This window comes from Branchiostoma lanceolatum, chromosome 4 (genome assembly GCF_035083965.1).
Source record: "Branchiostoma lanceolatum isolate klBraLanc5 chromosome 4, klBraLanc5.hap2, whole genome shotgun sequence".
NCBI lineage: Eukaryota > Metazoa > Chordata > Leptocardii > Amphioxiformes > Branchiostomatidae > Branchiostoma > Branchiostoma lanceolatum.
In genome coordinates, this window is record NC_089725.1 from 3,798,606 (window position 1) to 3,814,799 (window position 16,194).

The 16,194-nt window shown below is 40.7% G+C and overlaps 2 protein-coding genes across 51 annotated transcripts in view; both read right to left on the minus strand.

Annotated features, from left to right (window-relative positions):
* Nucleotides 1-4,142: 4,142 nt before the first annotated feature.
* On the minus strand, nt 4,143-7,420 carry LOC136432090 (uncharacterized). Its single transcript, XM_066423108.1, has 2 exons — nt 6,356-7,420; nt 4,143-5,543 (listed from the first exon to the last, which is right to left on the minus strand). Exons 1-2 carry the CDS (start codon nt 6,429-6,431, stop codon nt 4,495-4,497), a joined length of 1,125 nt encoding a protein of 374 aa, XP_066279205.1. The 5' UTR covers nt 6,432-7,420; the 3' UTR covers nt 4,143-4,494.
* A 3,630-nt stretch (nt 7,421-11,050) lies between these two features.
* The window catches only part of LOC136432262 (muscle-specific protein 300 kDa-like), a 55,152-nt gene continuing 50,008 nt past the window's right edge, over nt 11,051-16,194 (minus strand). For all 50 annotated transcript variants that reach the window (XM_066423361.1, XM_066423364.1, XM_066423363.1 and 47 more), the window contains 3 exons: nt 15,052-15,108; nt 14,355-14,816; nt 11,051-12,469 (listed from right to left, as the gene is read on the minus strand). In XM_066423361.1, coding sequence (XP_066279458.1) covers nt 12,275-12,469; nt 14,355-14,816; nt 15,052-15,108 — 714 coding nt within the window. In that variant the 3' untranslated portion in view covers nt 11,051-12,274. The remainder of the gene's footprint in view (nt 12,470-14,354; nt 14,817-15,051; nt 15,109-16,194) is intronic.

Below are 16,194 nucleotides of genomic sequence, written 5' to 3' on the forward strand. Positions count from 1 at the left end.
TCAAAACTTTAAAAGAGCTGTTTTTTTAGGCTTTTTTTCAGCTCCAAAATGTATGTTTTTGCTCCTATGTCACTGTAGTAAAACTAAATGAACTGAACTTTCGTATGGTATTTTCCGCACTAGCGATGGAAAAGGATTAATTTGGAACAGCCCATTTAGCATTTCGGTATTTTTGAACTCGTCCATTCAAATGGTACACAACACACTGGTGCTCATTCCTCACCATGATATTGAACACGCCATCTACACTGGTTTACAATACAATCTGTACACAAACATGTCCATGGTGGTGAACACATCATCTACAAAAAAATACAGGACACTGGTGCACAACAAAATCTGTACACAAACATGTCCATGGTGGTGAACACACCATCTACAAAAAAATACAGGACACTTGTGCACAACAAAATCTGTACACAAACATGTCCATGGTGGTGAACACACCATCTACACAAAATATAGGGGTATAGGACACTGATGCACAATACAATCTGTACACAAACATGTCCATGGTGGTGAACACACCATCTACACAAAAATACGGGACACTGGTGCACAATACAATCTGTACACAAACATGTCCATGGTGGTGAACACACCATCTACAAAAAAAATACAGGACACTGGTGCACAACAAAATCTGTACACAAACATGTCCTTGGTGCTGAACACGCCATCTACACAAAAATACAGGACACTGGTGCACAATACAATCTGTACACAAACATGTCCATGGTGGTGAACACACCATCTACAAAAAAAATACAGGACACTGGTGCACAACACAATCTGTACACAAACATGTCCTTGGTGCTGAACACGCCATCTACACAAAAATACAGGACACTGGTGCACAATACAATCTGTACACAAACATATCATTGGTGCCGAACACACCATCTACACAGAAATACAGGGCACTGGTGCACAATACAATCTGTACACAAACATGTCCTTGGTGCTGAACACACTATCTACACAAAAAATCAGGACACCGATGCACAATGCAATCTGTACACAGACATATCCTGGGTGCTGAACAAACCATCTGCACAAAAATACAGGACACTTGTGCACAATAAAATCTGTACACAAACATGTCCTTGGTGCTGAACACACTATCTACACAAAAATGCAGGACACTAATGCGCAATACAATCTGTACACAAACATGTCATTGGTGCCGAACACACAATCTACACAGAAATACAGGGCACCGGTGCACAATAAAATCTGTACACAAACATGTCCTTGGTGCTGAACACACCATCTACACAAATGCAGGACACTAATGCGCAATACAATCTGTACACAGACATGGACATTCTGAAAGGGTCCATTATCGGGTCAACTACACAACGTGGAATCATCATGAACGTGGACGCCTCCCCCGTCCGCGGTGAGTACAAGTGCGAGATATACAGAATGTACGTCCAGGGTGCCATAAGGTACCTCCTGACTGTTCATGATGTCACTAAAACCCAAATACAGGAGCTAAGCCACTGTGTTACCCAGTACCTCAAAAAATGGACCAACATGAAGAGGTCATCTAACCCGAGCATAATCTACCATAGTCAAGGGCTAGGACTCACTTCGGTGGAACAACTCTATATGCAACAACACGCGAATGTAATAGCAACGGCCCTGACGACAGGGGACGACAGCGTCAGGAATGCACTTGAGGCGAAAGTAGAAAGGGAATCGGCTCTCACACGGAAGTCAATGGGAACGGTGGAATGCCACTCCATCGTTGAACAAAGCCTAACAACATTGTCCACCGATGATCCCCAAAACAGACAAGTGAACTCCCAGCAAACCAAAAAGCAACTATGCCAAATAACCAAAGCCCGGCTGCAAAAGGCCAATGACAGTAAACTCGAGGACCACTGCAGCACACTTATGGTACAAGGAAGATGGACAGAACTGCTGGAAGCCGAAAGAACTGACTTAAGTTGGAGAAGTTCCTTGCACAATGCCCCCCGAGGCGTCTTCGAGTTCGCTGTGAACGGGATGATCAACTGGCTCCCAACTCGGGACAACTTAGTCCGATGGGGAAAGCTCCTCTCAACAAAATGCCCATTGTGTCAAGGTCATCAGTCACTTCGTCACGTCCTGAATGCTTGTCCAGTGGCGTTGACGGACAGATACACCTGGCGCCACAATAGTGTGCTGAAGGAACTGGTAACTACTCTACAGCTTTGGCACTCCATGACGGAGACTCCAGTTACAATAAGATGTGACCTGAGTCCTGACGTCCTAGAGGGCGGGACACACACAACAGTACCCCCGGACATCCTGCCTACCTCCCTAGTACCGGACATTACCATACAAAACACAACTGAACAGAAACTGACTCTGATTGAACTCACTGTACCATTTGAACAAAATGCCCAAGCAGCTGTAGATAGGAAAATGGCAAAGTACGAAAACCTTAAGGAGGAGATAATCTCCCATAGTCAATATAGTGCTACAGTGGTTACAATAGAGGTGGGGAGCAGGGGTTGGATTAATAGCGAGAACATTAAGAAGTTGAAATCTCTGTGTCCTGTAGGCAGGAAGGATTGTGAAGTTAGAAAGCTGAAACAAAGGCTAGGGCACTGCGCCCTTTGTACGTCCTACGCAATATATTGCGCAAGGAACACCCCTGTGTGGGAATCACCGTCCGGGCTGTTTTCCAGCCGTTGAGAGCTATGTACATTTTGAGATAATGTTATTATCATGTATCACTAACAGTGCAATACTTCAAATATCGTTAAACTTGTGCAATACAGCCTGTATATACGTATCGGAAGTCGGATGCACATAATTTTTACCTTGCACCCTCCAGATTTGTATTGATCTGAGTAAGGGGTCGGCCTAGGTTTTTAATTAATTCATCTTGTATGTGGTTGGTTTTAAAAGTGTGTCTTTTGTGTTTTACCTCTGCAATAAAGATGATTTTGAACACACTGGGTGCTGAACAAACCATCTAAACAGAAATACAGGGCAGTGGTGCACAACAAAATCTATACAGAAACATGTCCATGGTGGTGAACACACCATCTACACAAAATATAGGACACTGATACACAATACAATCTGTACACAAACATGTCCATGGTGGTGAACACACCATCTACACAAAAATACGGGGCACTGGTGCACAATACAATCTGTACACAAACATGTCCTTGGTGGTGAACACACTATCTACACAAAAATACGGGACACTGGTGCACAATACAATCTGTACACAAACATGTCCTTGGTGGTGAACACACCATCTACACAAAAATACGGGACACTGGTGCACAATACAATCTGTACACAAACATGTCCTTGGTGCTGAACACACCATCTACACAAAAATACAGGACACTGGTGCACAATACAATCTGTACACAAACATGTCCTTGGTGCTGAACACACCATCTACACAAAAATACAGGACACTGATACACAATACAATCTGTACACAAACATATCATTGGTGCCGAACACACCATCTACACAAAAATACAGGACACTGATACGAAATACAATCTGTACACAAACATATCATTGGTGCCGAACACACCATCTACACAAAAATACAGGACACTGATACGAAATACAATCTGTACACAAACATATCATTGGTGCCGAACACACCATCTACACAAAAATACAGGACGCAATACAATCTGTACACAAACATGTCTTTGGTGCTGAACACACCATCTACACACACATACAGGACACTGGTGCACAACACAATCTGCGAACAAGAGTTCCAAGACCTCATACCTCAACGAAGTATTTGATTTAGGCAAATGAACTAACCGTTCTTATTGTATATTGTATATTGTTCAGTTCCCAAGGCTAGATCTTTGAAATAGCCTCTGGCTAGTTGGGCGGTCCTGGCTGTATGTCCTTTTATAAAGCCTAATAAATCAAATCATATATACGAGGACACCTATATACGAGGACAGCACCATACGGACACAGTGACAAGCTGGGATTTTTTTATCAACATGTGGGCAGTGCTTTTCACAATGGCGCTTCAGGACATATGAACTGAGAACCGTGACATAGAGGAAAATCGATTGATGTATTTTTGTAATATTCAAAGTTAACTTGAGCGGCATTCTAGATACAAGGGAGAGACTCCACACACCATCTGAAGAAAACACATTTTATAAAACAAAAACCATCTTGGGTTAGATACTGGAAGTATTTGTCAACATTAATGGCAAATACATTAATTCATCATCATATTTGTGAATTATCAAAAGACGTGTGATCCTGGAAAGCTCGCAGAGCTTCAATGGCTTGTCGGGAACATGCGGAGATACTTTTAACTTTGTGCCCATTGAATTCAATTTTCTCAACTTTTAACCCAATACACGTTCAATTTAACTTTAACTTTAACCTTTAATTCTGTGCAAATTGAATTCAATTTTCTAAACCTTTATTCCAGTACACATTCGATTCAACATTGTCGATGGATTTAAGATTGTCACTAAAAAAATGTCATTCCTCTGAACCGCTTGTATCAGAGATACAGCAAAGTCGTCTGCAAACCCTTCTAACACTGACGAAAAGCCGTCGAACCTTGCCTCTAGAATTCAAGTTCGCTTTGCTCTTGGTTTGATCATGTCCAGATCTGTCATTCTCTTCCAAGCTCAAACAATTGTGTGAGTCTGAATCCATCACTCTTCCGTCGTTGCAGGGTACCCCATCCGTGGTCAATCTAACATCGGAACTTTCCGTCGATGTGCCCGCGAGCTTGCAAAGTGGCGTCGATGGTCTGATGCCATTGCCATTGCCATGTGCACGTTTGCCTTTCATTTCTGGATACTCGCTATGTGCTTGTGGTACATATCTGTGACCGTTGTTCACGATAGAGTGCGTTGCGCTGATCAGAGACTCCGACACGTCACCCATGCCCTTATGAACAGGTGATGCTGCTGATTTGTTAACCAGCTTCTTCTGAGCATCCGATACAGGATTAACCTTCTTGTCGTCAGACTCAGTCATCGGTTCCTGCTTATCTCCATCGAGCTGTGGAAGCCTGTCAGATAAATTCTCCTTGTCGTCTTGCTTGTCCACAAGTCCTTGTTTCTCTCCTGAAAGTGCAGCGGACATCTTGTCGCTATTCAGGGAATTCAGACTATATTTCCGCCATGTCCGCTTCCGAATGCGACGTTCCTCTTCCTTCATGCGTTTTCTGCAGCCGTCTCTCATCGCCTTGACGGTTTTCTTAGACTCCTCCGTTCTGCGACTGATACCCTTCTCCTGTTTGTTTTTCAATGACAAGTGTCCGTCTTCCGTCTCCAGAGCCTCCAGGATGTCTTCGATGGTGTACAGACGATCTGTGTCGTTAGGCGGCGCTTCTAACTTCTCTTCGACAGGTGCGTCTTTGGTCACCATTTCTAAGATCGGTTCCAGACCTTTACTGCCGGGAAACTTCGGTTGGTCTGTAACCTCACCATGACGTTCTCTTTCAAACAGTCGCAACCCTTCTTCTATGTCGTCCACCGTGTACAACGTCTGGGTCCCACTGTCCTCATTATCAGAATCTACGGCAAACACAAAGCAGAAAGAATAGGAAACTTTATACATTTGATTACTAGAAACAAATAAAATCACATATGCTGGTGTACACGTGTGTTCTCTCTTTCAAATACTGGTACAGTTGTGTCGTAGTTTTTCGAATTTCAATTGTGCATTTTGACAATGCGCTTCTTTGATCAACATGAACATAACAGACTATCCAATCCGAACCTCACCCCCTCCACAATCCCGGTCTATGTGATGAACTAATCCTCTAACGATGAATCTGAGAGTCTTCTTGTTTTCAAAGTCCTCTCCCCCATCCACGGGAAGGGTTTGAATTAACCGTCGTTACATCTCTAGGTCAACCCTGTCTTACTTTCAAGTCTCTAGGGGGCACTAGACAAGTAAACACAATGCTTTAAAGCATTGAAATTCCTTTCTTGGTAGAATAATTTCTGTAAAATCTGGGCAGCTGAGGGGTGGCTATGGTAGGAAACAATGTTGGGTAACAGAACTAGAATAATCGTAACCTATTTGAAAGAACATACCATGTATGGCTGCCGAAAGTAATGAAGCTATGAAAACCGTGCAATGCAGTGAAACAACAATACAACGCACGATAAACAAAGTAGAAATAAAAGAAAATCTACACATTATGTCAGCAAATTTACAGATAATTGCATATCAAATAGATACATTGAAATAATGTATTACACGAATTAAGTTCACCTGACTAAGGAAGTCTCAGTGTGGCCGCAAAGCAAAGTGAGAGAAACTGTCCAGGGGCACGGAGTATCTCTTTAAACTGAAGTGAAAACTTTAATACTTATCTTACCTTGTGCTTCCGCCTTTGGACTGTAGTCGTCCTCATCACTGATATAGAACAGAACTGTATCCCCAACTTCCGACATGATGATGCTAGTTGTGGCAGATTTGGAGTCCAGTGTGTGGCTGAAAGTCAAGCGCTCCCAACACAAGATCACGCCTCTTCTTCTACTAACTGACGGCGCAGATTGTTTGTTGGCAACACTGTAACAGTCGGGATAGATGACGTGTTCTACAACACACTACCTCTAAACAATGGAAGCTTCGCCATGGAGACGGTTGTTCGATAAAACGATGGTACCCTATTCTGGAATGCCACGTGCAATTCGCTGAGCGTTCGATGGGTCAAGGACATTATTTTAAGTCCTTCAGCTTGTCTATGGACTAGTTTGTTGGCATTGTAGGCCATATTTCAAAGGTTGGTACAAAATGTATGCTCCTTTAATCGGCTGAGTGTATAGATACAGGTGTAAGCTACTTCATATATTTGGAAGCCTACATTGATAGCACACATGGTTACAACGCCCTTTTCTAATTGTCCTCTCATTTTCTAGGACAATGAAAACTGGTAGGCGTGTCAAAAGAAGCATTGAGAATCAACCACTATCACCCACCCTTTTTCTAATGTAACTACACAGTAATACAACTCAACAGATATTGAAAAAAACGCGATATCTCTTTTAAGAGACTCAACCGATTTTCGTTCATAATTACATTCGCTAAGGGTATTTTTTTGGTAGCATTTGTGTGTATGTATGTGTATGTATATGTATATGTATATGTATGTGTATGGATGAGCAGCATAACTCAAGAAGATGGATTGTCTTGATATTTGGTATATGGGTAGGTCTTGATTAGACCTGAAAATTATTAGATTTGGGGCCCATAGCGGTTTGTAACGGTACTGCAGCGGAACTTCTTGTTTTGATATCTCGTGTTCTGAACGTGTAAGTGGTGTAGGTTTGTACCTGCAGGAGCAGGTTTTGCTTCAGACTTTGAAAGAGAATAACTCATTGACAAGAAGGAGATCATGGATGGTCATGATTTTTTTAAATGCAGATAGCTTGAGTGATGACTTAAGTAATTAGATACTTATTATGCTGATCAGTGTATCATTTGCAATAAGGAACGTTTATAGGTCCGCTGTTTTTCACGACAGGGCTCTCAAACATGTGGCATATATAACTGACAAGGAGAGAAATATTGCTATAAATCAACTATGCAAAAGAATGCCTCATTTGCATCATCAATAATAACATACTATAACCTAATATGGGGCTGACATATCATCATGATTTTTGGTATGTAGATAGCTTAAGGGATGCTTGGTATAACCAAATGGGAATTATGCAAATCAGATTATCATTTTATGAACCCGGAGCATTCAATGATAGTACTAATTACTCACGTGGCATTTGTAACTGATGAAAAGAGGAATGTTGATAAAAATATGAAAATGAAGACCTAATTTGCATGATTAATAAGAAACTATTTTAGTTCCATACTGGCAAATGGCAGCAATTTTATACTTGGTATCTGGAAGTTATGTGAATGTGAACATTGTTGAATACAAATTATGCTAATGAGGAGCTCATTTGCAAAATTGATGATAAAATGCTGGAATGGGCTGTCATACTTTGGACAACTTATGTTATTTTGGTGGATAAGAGGATCAACTGATATGTTTCATGCAAATGAGGACTTTTTTTGTATAATCAATGAGAAACACTCATAAGGCGTCAGTCACAAAGGTTAAAACCATTTGGCGAAGGAATGAGGTTGTTGAACTCTAGTTGCCAGTCTTGTTGTTGCTGCTCATTGAACTGATAAATGGTTACAAAACATTTGGGGCTCGTTTGTCTGTTATGCGCATGGTGTAGACTTTTTCGGGATTAAACTACATGAGCCATCTGCTTTGCCATTTTTCGAAGGTGTTCAGATCTTCTTGCAAAAAGTTGAGAACCATTGTGTTGACAACTCTATACACAACAGGCTGACATCGACAAATAGCCTCACATTTGTTGATGGAGGTTAATAGACACCCAAGTAATAAGATACGCCAAAAATAATTACTCAAGCAACTGGATAAGATTTTGAAACAGTCAGACGCTTCAGATAGCATCTGCTATCTTTCGTCAGTGACTAAAGAAGGATCTGGTAGAACTCGGTTTTATACCAAAACTCTGAATAGATATGTTAATGAAGGGAAGACAATTTCAGATGGTTCAATAGGATAGTAAGGTAAGACAAGGTTGCATGCAATCAATTAGCTCCTGTTGTTTAAGGAGCTAAATGTTTGTCTTGGGGGGGGGTGCGTTTTCCCCAAGTGCCTGAATGTTCAACGCGGAGACCCACCTTTTCTGTTGAGGGCGGGATTGTACATTCGTGAATGAACTTATATTGCTTCTCTAACTCCCGGTCCAAACCAACAGTGATCGCGGTCTAGGATATTTGTAGATTCTAGATTGAATGAATGTCCCTGGTTGTGTGGTAGGTGGTGGTAAATGGCCAAGGAATATCTGTTTCCGCTCTTTCTGCAGTGTTCGTTGTACCTTCGTCTTAGTGGCCAACTAGTCTCCCCAGTGCACATGTTATTGCAGCTGGGTTCCTCACATTTCAGTTTGTAGATGACATTGGCTTTGATGGCTTTGTCAGGTCGGTCTTTTGGATGGACCAGTTTTTGCCTGAGAGTTGAGTGAGGTTTGAAGTTAGTGGCAATGTTGAAGTTTTGGAAGATTCGTCTGAGTTTTTCCGACACTCATCGGACGTACGGAATGGTTATGTGACCTTGTTTCTGTCTGTCAAAGGTTTGAACTTGCGTGGTTTCTTGGACTGGTCAGAAAGTTTTGAGAGCTTTGTTGAACTTGTCTTAACTTACTATCCTATTGAACCATCTGAAATTGTCTTCCATTCTTTAACATATCTATTCAGAGTTTTGGTATAAAACCTAGTTCTACCAGATCCTTCATTAGTCACTGACGAAGGATAGCGGATGCTGTCTGAAACGTCCGACTGTTTTCAAATCTTATCCAGTTGCTTGAGTAATTATTTTTGGCGAACCTCACATTTGAATCAAGCTGATATGGCAAGTCGTTTATGTACAAGAGGAATGGCACCCCTACGCTGGTCAAGTCGATCTGGAGCTTTACATTGTACCACTACAGTATGCTCTCTATTGGTCAAGAAAGTCGTTAACCAACTTAGTGAAGTGCCTTGAATTCCATAGTACATAGTACTCCAGTTTTGAGATGAGTCTCCTATGTGGGACTTTGTTCGACAGCTTTGGTGAATTGGCGTATTACTATACTAGATCCACCAATTGTTTTACTGTTCAGTGCGCCGGCTATGTCGTGAACTGTTAATTTAAGCTGTGTTTCTGTAAGTCACCTAGCTCTACAAAATTCAACAAAAAATTCTGGGGGGCTTGAAGTTACACTGATTCTTCCTGATATGTTCCACCGAAAAATCGAAACCCTGGCATGTCAAGGACAAAAGTTTGAAAATAACAAAAGACCTGCTGCAGTACCAAGGAAAGGAACCATGGGGCCCATATAGACCTTGGCCTTCGTCTTCTCAAGACCTATCCACATATCAAATATCTTCACAATCCACCCATTAGTTATGCTCACAACAAATATCGAGAAACACATTCGTGGAGGTAGCAAAACAGAAAACACCATCTACACACATAGGTCACTGATGTAGAAAATCTGTACTGAAACCTGTCCATGGTGCTGAACACAGGCCATCTAAAAAACACTCAGGTGTACAACACGATCTCAACACAAATTTGTCATTTGTTCCGTTATTATCTACACAAACATACAGGTCACTTGTGCACAACACAATCTGTACTCACACCTGTCCATGGTGCTGAACACGCTACACAAACACACAGCACCCTAGTCCACCACACAATCTGCAAACAAACATGTCCATGCTGCTGAACACACCACTTACACAAACATACAGCACCCTAGTCCACCACACAATCTGCAAACAAATATGTCCATGGTGCTGAACACACCATCTACACAAACATACAGGTCACTTGTGCACAACACAATCTGTGCTCACACCTGTCCATGGTGCTGAACACGCCACTTACACAAACATACAGCACCCTAGTCCACCACACAATCTGCAAACAAACATGTCCATGGTGCTGAACACACCATCTACACAAACACACAGCGCCCTAGTCCACCACACAATCTGTACTCAAACATGACCATGGTGCTGAACACACCATTTATACAAACATACACGGTTGTTGACCACAATCTGAACACAAACATGTCCATGTGAAACTGATCCCACAGACACATTTTCAAAGATCACCTACCTCCTATTGGAAAAAGCTGTCTGTACTTACAGGTACAAAACTGAGACAGCTTAAAGTTGCCTATAATATGATTTTAGGATTTTGACTTACAGTAAACAACAATAAATTTGGTCCAACGAATTATCTTTCGGATGCAAAATCTAAAAAAAAATACTTTAATAGTGGTATCTTACATTGCTGTGGAAGGATATTTTAGATATTTTGCTCAGAAAATTATTCAGATGCACTTTTTTGTCTGGGATGTCCTTGTATAATCTTTTTGAACTGTCTTTATCAATCATTCAATATAGACTCAGATTTTAAAAAGTTTAAAAGTGTATATGTTGACTCTTTTCATCAATGAAGAATGTAGGAAACACATTGGCATGACTAAGATGCATCTTTATTGGTTTTCAACACTATAGTATCATTTCATCCTGCACCAATAACCCACTTAAACATATACGAACAGACTTTCCAACACTACAAAATGGTTCTCTCCCCATAAACACCTTCAAACGTTCCATAACATAGAATCTCAAAGGCGCAAACTGTGCCCTATGGTGTCAGAATAGAGTTAACATCCCGTATAAGCAAACTTAACAACAACAACAACAACACCATCAACATGTGCACTATCATGATAGCTGATATAAGGCATCTGCTGGCTATGATTATAATTTTTCTGCAGAAATCGCTTGCAGTTGCAAATCGCTTGCTGTTGCAAGTATAAAATCTTTCTATGAATAGGCTCTTCTTCTGCACCTTTTCTACCTTATGCGTCCACGTTCATCAATGACTATACATGTAACGTTAGTAATGTTAGTGTTTTTTCTCAACAACTAATAACAGTTACATATTCTAACCTAACCTAGCATACATGTAACCTAACATTTTTTTGCTAGATTTAGACTTAATAGCCACACCTATATTGGATGTCCATTCTACAAATAAAAATAAACTATAAACGTTTTTATAATCAGATGATGATAGCTTCATTTCATAAAGACCCCAATGCAATCAGCATGAGCCTGCTTGCTTGAAAAAACTCCCTACATTCCATCTTATCAGATTCTCTTTCCTCAGAACAAGTGTGGTATTGTTTCTGTCCATACATGGTCTTTTATCCTTTATCATGATAAATTCAGAAATCAATACAATGCCAAAGATTTTGTCAACAAAAACCTAAATATTCCAACCTGAAACCATTAAAAATTTCATCCATTTTCTAGCATTAATGTGAAGCAGTTACATCTTACTGCATGTGTGAGTCTTACTTAATTGTTCATTGCATCACAGTGCCCAGCAAGTCATCCATTCTTAAACAATTAGCATATTATTATTGTCCAATTCCAGCACTGCCATCACCCTAATTTACAATTTGGCTGTATTTCATTCTAGTGAAAGCTGTGTAAATATATATGCTATGTACCAGATAGCTCTTCACAACCAGTGATTTAGAATATAAACATTTATCACTTAAAGAGATCCTACAATAAAAGGTACTAAGAGCTGACTTATAAATGACTAAATGCAAAATATATGGTATTTAGTTAACATTGGGTTGAAAATCCCTGGGGTGGTTGGGTAACCCTGCCCCCTGCGTCACTCGTAATAGTTGACAAGGTAGTTGATTTTCACCGTGATGGGTTCAGATTGGCTGTTGTGGTAGTGAACAACATTGTCGCCGCTGCCAAAGGTCCTGCGCTCGCCCGGCTGAAGCACGATCTCCTGGAACACTTTGTCGCCAACCTTCCTGCGCAGGTCGTCAGTGTTGGTCTCCGTCGAGGTGCTGATCCTCTGTGGGGGACATAAAATGGGACATTGCAGACTTTCTGGTACAAAGGTGGTATTTTTCAATATTTTGATATTCTTCCTAAAGCACATCAAAGGATCATAAGATTGAAGTGTGAAAACACATCTATTTGGAATCTACAAGGTGCATGGAATTAATTGAACGCAGGCTTTGAGGTCTTAACAAACCATTGTTATTGTGTTATTCTATCACACAGACTCAATTCTGCAAATACTTTTAGTAAATGAACAAAACACAGTTAGTTATAAAAATGATTGGCAAACGAGAGTTAAAGAATTTCTTTAAGAGAACAGATGGGGTTCAACAGTGATCTCAGAGATGGTACTCTACTCATCAACAATAGCAGCCACTTTGATACAAGCAAAACTTTTGCAATTGATGACAACAGATGGTGCCATTGTACAGAACTAAAACCTTGTTCCAACACAATAAAGTTTGGCACTTTTGACCAACTGCTAATGTCACATGTATGTATCATGTCACATCTGAGACTGGTCACTTGAATTCTGAGAAATCTGATGCCCAAACTTTTTCTGTCGGAACAAAGTTTTAGCTCTGAACTGTATCAAATACCAAAATGAATTAATTTTCATGCAGTTGATATTATTCGAGACGTTATCTATTTGGTAAGCCACAAGCAACCTGTGATAAGACATAATTCTGAAACATGTCCACATCTCTGTGATCACATCTTTTGTTGGAAGGGAGGGTTAGATTACCATGCACAGGGTGGTCACTTGTTAATGAGAGCCTATGGACTCGACGGCCAGCCCTCTGCGAGGGTGTACGCTTTAAAGGTGCCATTAATTTCAGGGTAGTAGAGTGGAACTGTGCAGAGACACACAGGGGAAACCTTAGTCATCCAAAAACAAATGGACCAACACCACCATATTAAAGTTGACATGATCAGATTTTCTAAGTGTGTACATGTACATGAAGCACTATGAAGCCTTTTGTTGAGTGTCTAACAGAACACCACATGTACATAACACAAAAAGTCAGAAATAACTTTAAGGTCCTTTAAGTTAGAGAGTCACTGCATGCATTTTAGTAGCAATCCCATCTACTTTACATTCTATGCAATTTTAGTATCATAATTCATATAACTCAAAGGAAAATTTGATGAGCACAGCTGTGATGTACATGTATTTAACACCTGCACCATAAATAGATGCAATACCCACCATGATGGTATGGATGACTAGGGTTCCCATGAATTAACAGTCTACTAAGTAATAACTCAGCTACTCTATATTTACAATTACTAAGATAGCTACATAGAATTACATAATTTCTATTTCATAAACAACAGGTATCAAAATTAATGTAAGTTTGTGAAATCACAATAGAGCTGAAAGTAAGTGAAAAAAAAGCTGAAAGGTAAAGATTAATATGCAAAGTGCATAGGCTTGTAGCTTCTGTATGATATGATTAATAAGAAAATTATTCAGATGCAACATGCCAAGCCAGCCTAACACAAACAGGAAGACAACTGTGCTAATCCAAAACCAGCAAAAGTTAGAGTACTGCACCTACAAAATGCAATACTAATAGTAGCTCTAAAGAGCTGCAGAGTAACTAAATGCCAACAAGATAACTGAAATTGCAACTACAACTATTTGGAAATTGCAAACAAGCACATTGAGTTCGTAGAAAAGGCAGCAATTTTGCACAGTTTGTGAGGAATAATGGAATATTAGTGAGTTCAACAAACTGAGAGGAACACTACAATCACCACAGAAAGCTTGCACAACACAAATTTTACCAGCTTGCAGAGGGGCTACAGATCCAGCTGAGGATCATGCTAGTCAAGAGAAGAAACACAAAGGACATCAGATTGTGTTAGAAGTAGTTAGCAATGGTGTCCACCTGACGGCCTGGACTAGGCTGAACCCCAACGTCCTTGGTGACAGAACTCTTGGCATTGCTGATTGACATGTCAAAGACAGCAGTGGATCCTCCACCCAGAAACTGGTTAATGTTGGAACCTCCTCCGAGGCCTCCTCCGAAGCCACCACCACCAGCACCACTAGTACTAGTACTAGTGGTCTGGGAGATGTATCCACTGCCAGTGCCCTTGGAGATACCACCACTGTATCCAGTGCCAGTGCTCTGTGAGATACCACCACCGTATCCAGTGCCAGTGCCCTGGGTGATACCACTGTATCCAGTGCCAGTGCTCTGGGAGATACCACCACTGTATCCACTGCCAGTGCCCTGGGCAGTACCACCGCCAGCACCGCCAATGGTCTGGGAGCCATAGACAGTTTTGGTAGTCTGGGAGTACTGGTAGGTACTGATTGACTGCTGGGATAGGTTTTGATCAAGTCTCTGTGTGAGTGGAAAAACGTCAGGGTTAATGACAAAACAAAAGTGACACATACATGAGACAACACAGAACAATAAAGGATACAGTTGTGCTTGTTAGTGCAGTGTTATTGGGTTTAAACATTGTCAACCAATAGGCAACATCTAGGGGAATGACACAAACACAGACATCACTCAGGCAGCCATAACCCAGGGATATACAAAGCACCACCAGAAAACGATAAGGTTTCACCAGTACCTGCTCAATCTCTAAACTCCTGTCAAGTTTAGAGCGGTTGATCTCTCGCTTCATTCCCTGGGGTTGGTTCAGGGGAGGACGGTATAAGTCAGAAAACAACACAAAGAAAACCACCACATGCAGACACATTCACTGGAGCTTCAGACACACTGGGGGCCAAGTTTGAACTCAGACCAGGTCTGGGTTTTTTGGGACCAGTTATAGCCTGGGTATGCAGCCATACAGTAGGCTGGGTGGAAGATCTTTACAGCCACCTTGTAGATTGTCAATTATGATCATAGTAATTTGACAAGTTGGAGACTCACTGCATTGAACTCAACGGAAAAAAGACAGTAACCATAAATTTATGTATTTTCACTGGGACTTAATTTCGCCGCAGGAGGGGAAAGGTTTTTGAGCTGTTCCAAGTTTGCAGTTAAAAACAAGTGCAGTTACTGTAGAAATTATACCAATCACATATTCAAGGTGCTAATTGCTTTGACAGTAAGAGGTCTTGAGGTCTGCTAATTCAAAAATAAAATCTCAACATTTACAGTATTCCTGAGAAAAATAAGTAAATTGAAATTTCAAAGTGGCCACATGCACTGATCTGGCAACAGAGCCAATAAAAAGGAACAAAATGGAGCATACTGGTGTAACAAAACCATCTGCTAGTTTTGAAACTGGACAATGATGACTCAAGTGCAGTGAAGATTATGTTCTTTGGTGAATAGCACCACTGTGAATCTTGGCACCAAATGGTGACATTCCAGGTGAAAATGTCTGCCCAAAATATAGCAATAAGGCTGATCTATTGATGAAAAACAAAAATTGATGTTGTGAACATGACAGTGACATTTACGGTGCAATGTTAGGGATGTTACTGTATGATACACTGTGAGTTTGTTCAGTAAAAGGTTATAAAGATTAATAAGCGGAGGAGGAGAGAACTTAAGATCATAACAATTTACATGAGACGACATAAAGACAATAATACACATACAGACATGCAGACGGTTCATCACAACATGCACAGAACGAACATGCACCAAAGAACGTAACAAATCATTAAACAAACATGCTACATGTAGATTGATTACAATAAATTTGATGAGTATTGAGGCATCCTGGAACCCCTTGCACCCTACTGGTCTTTGTTAGTAA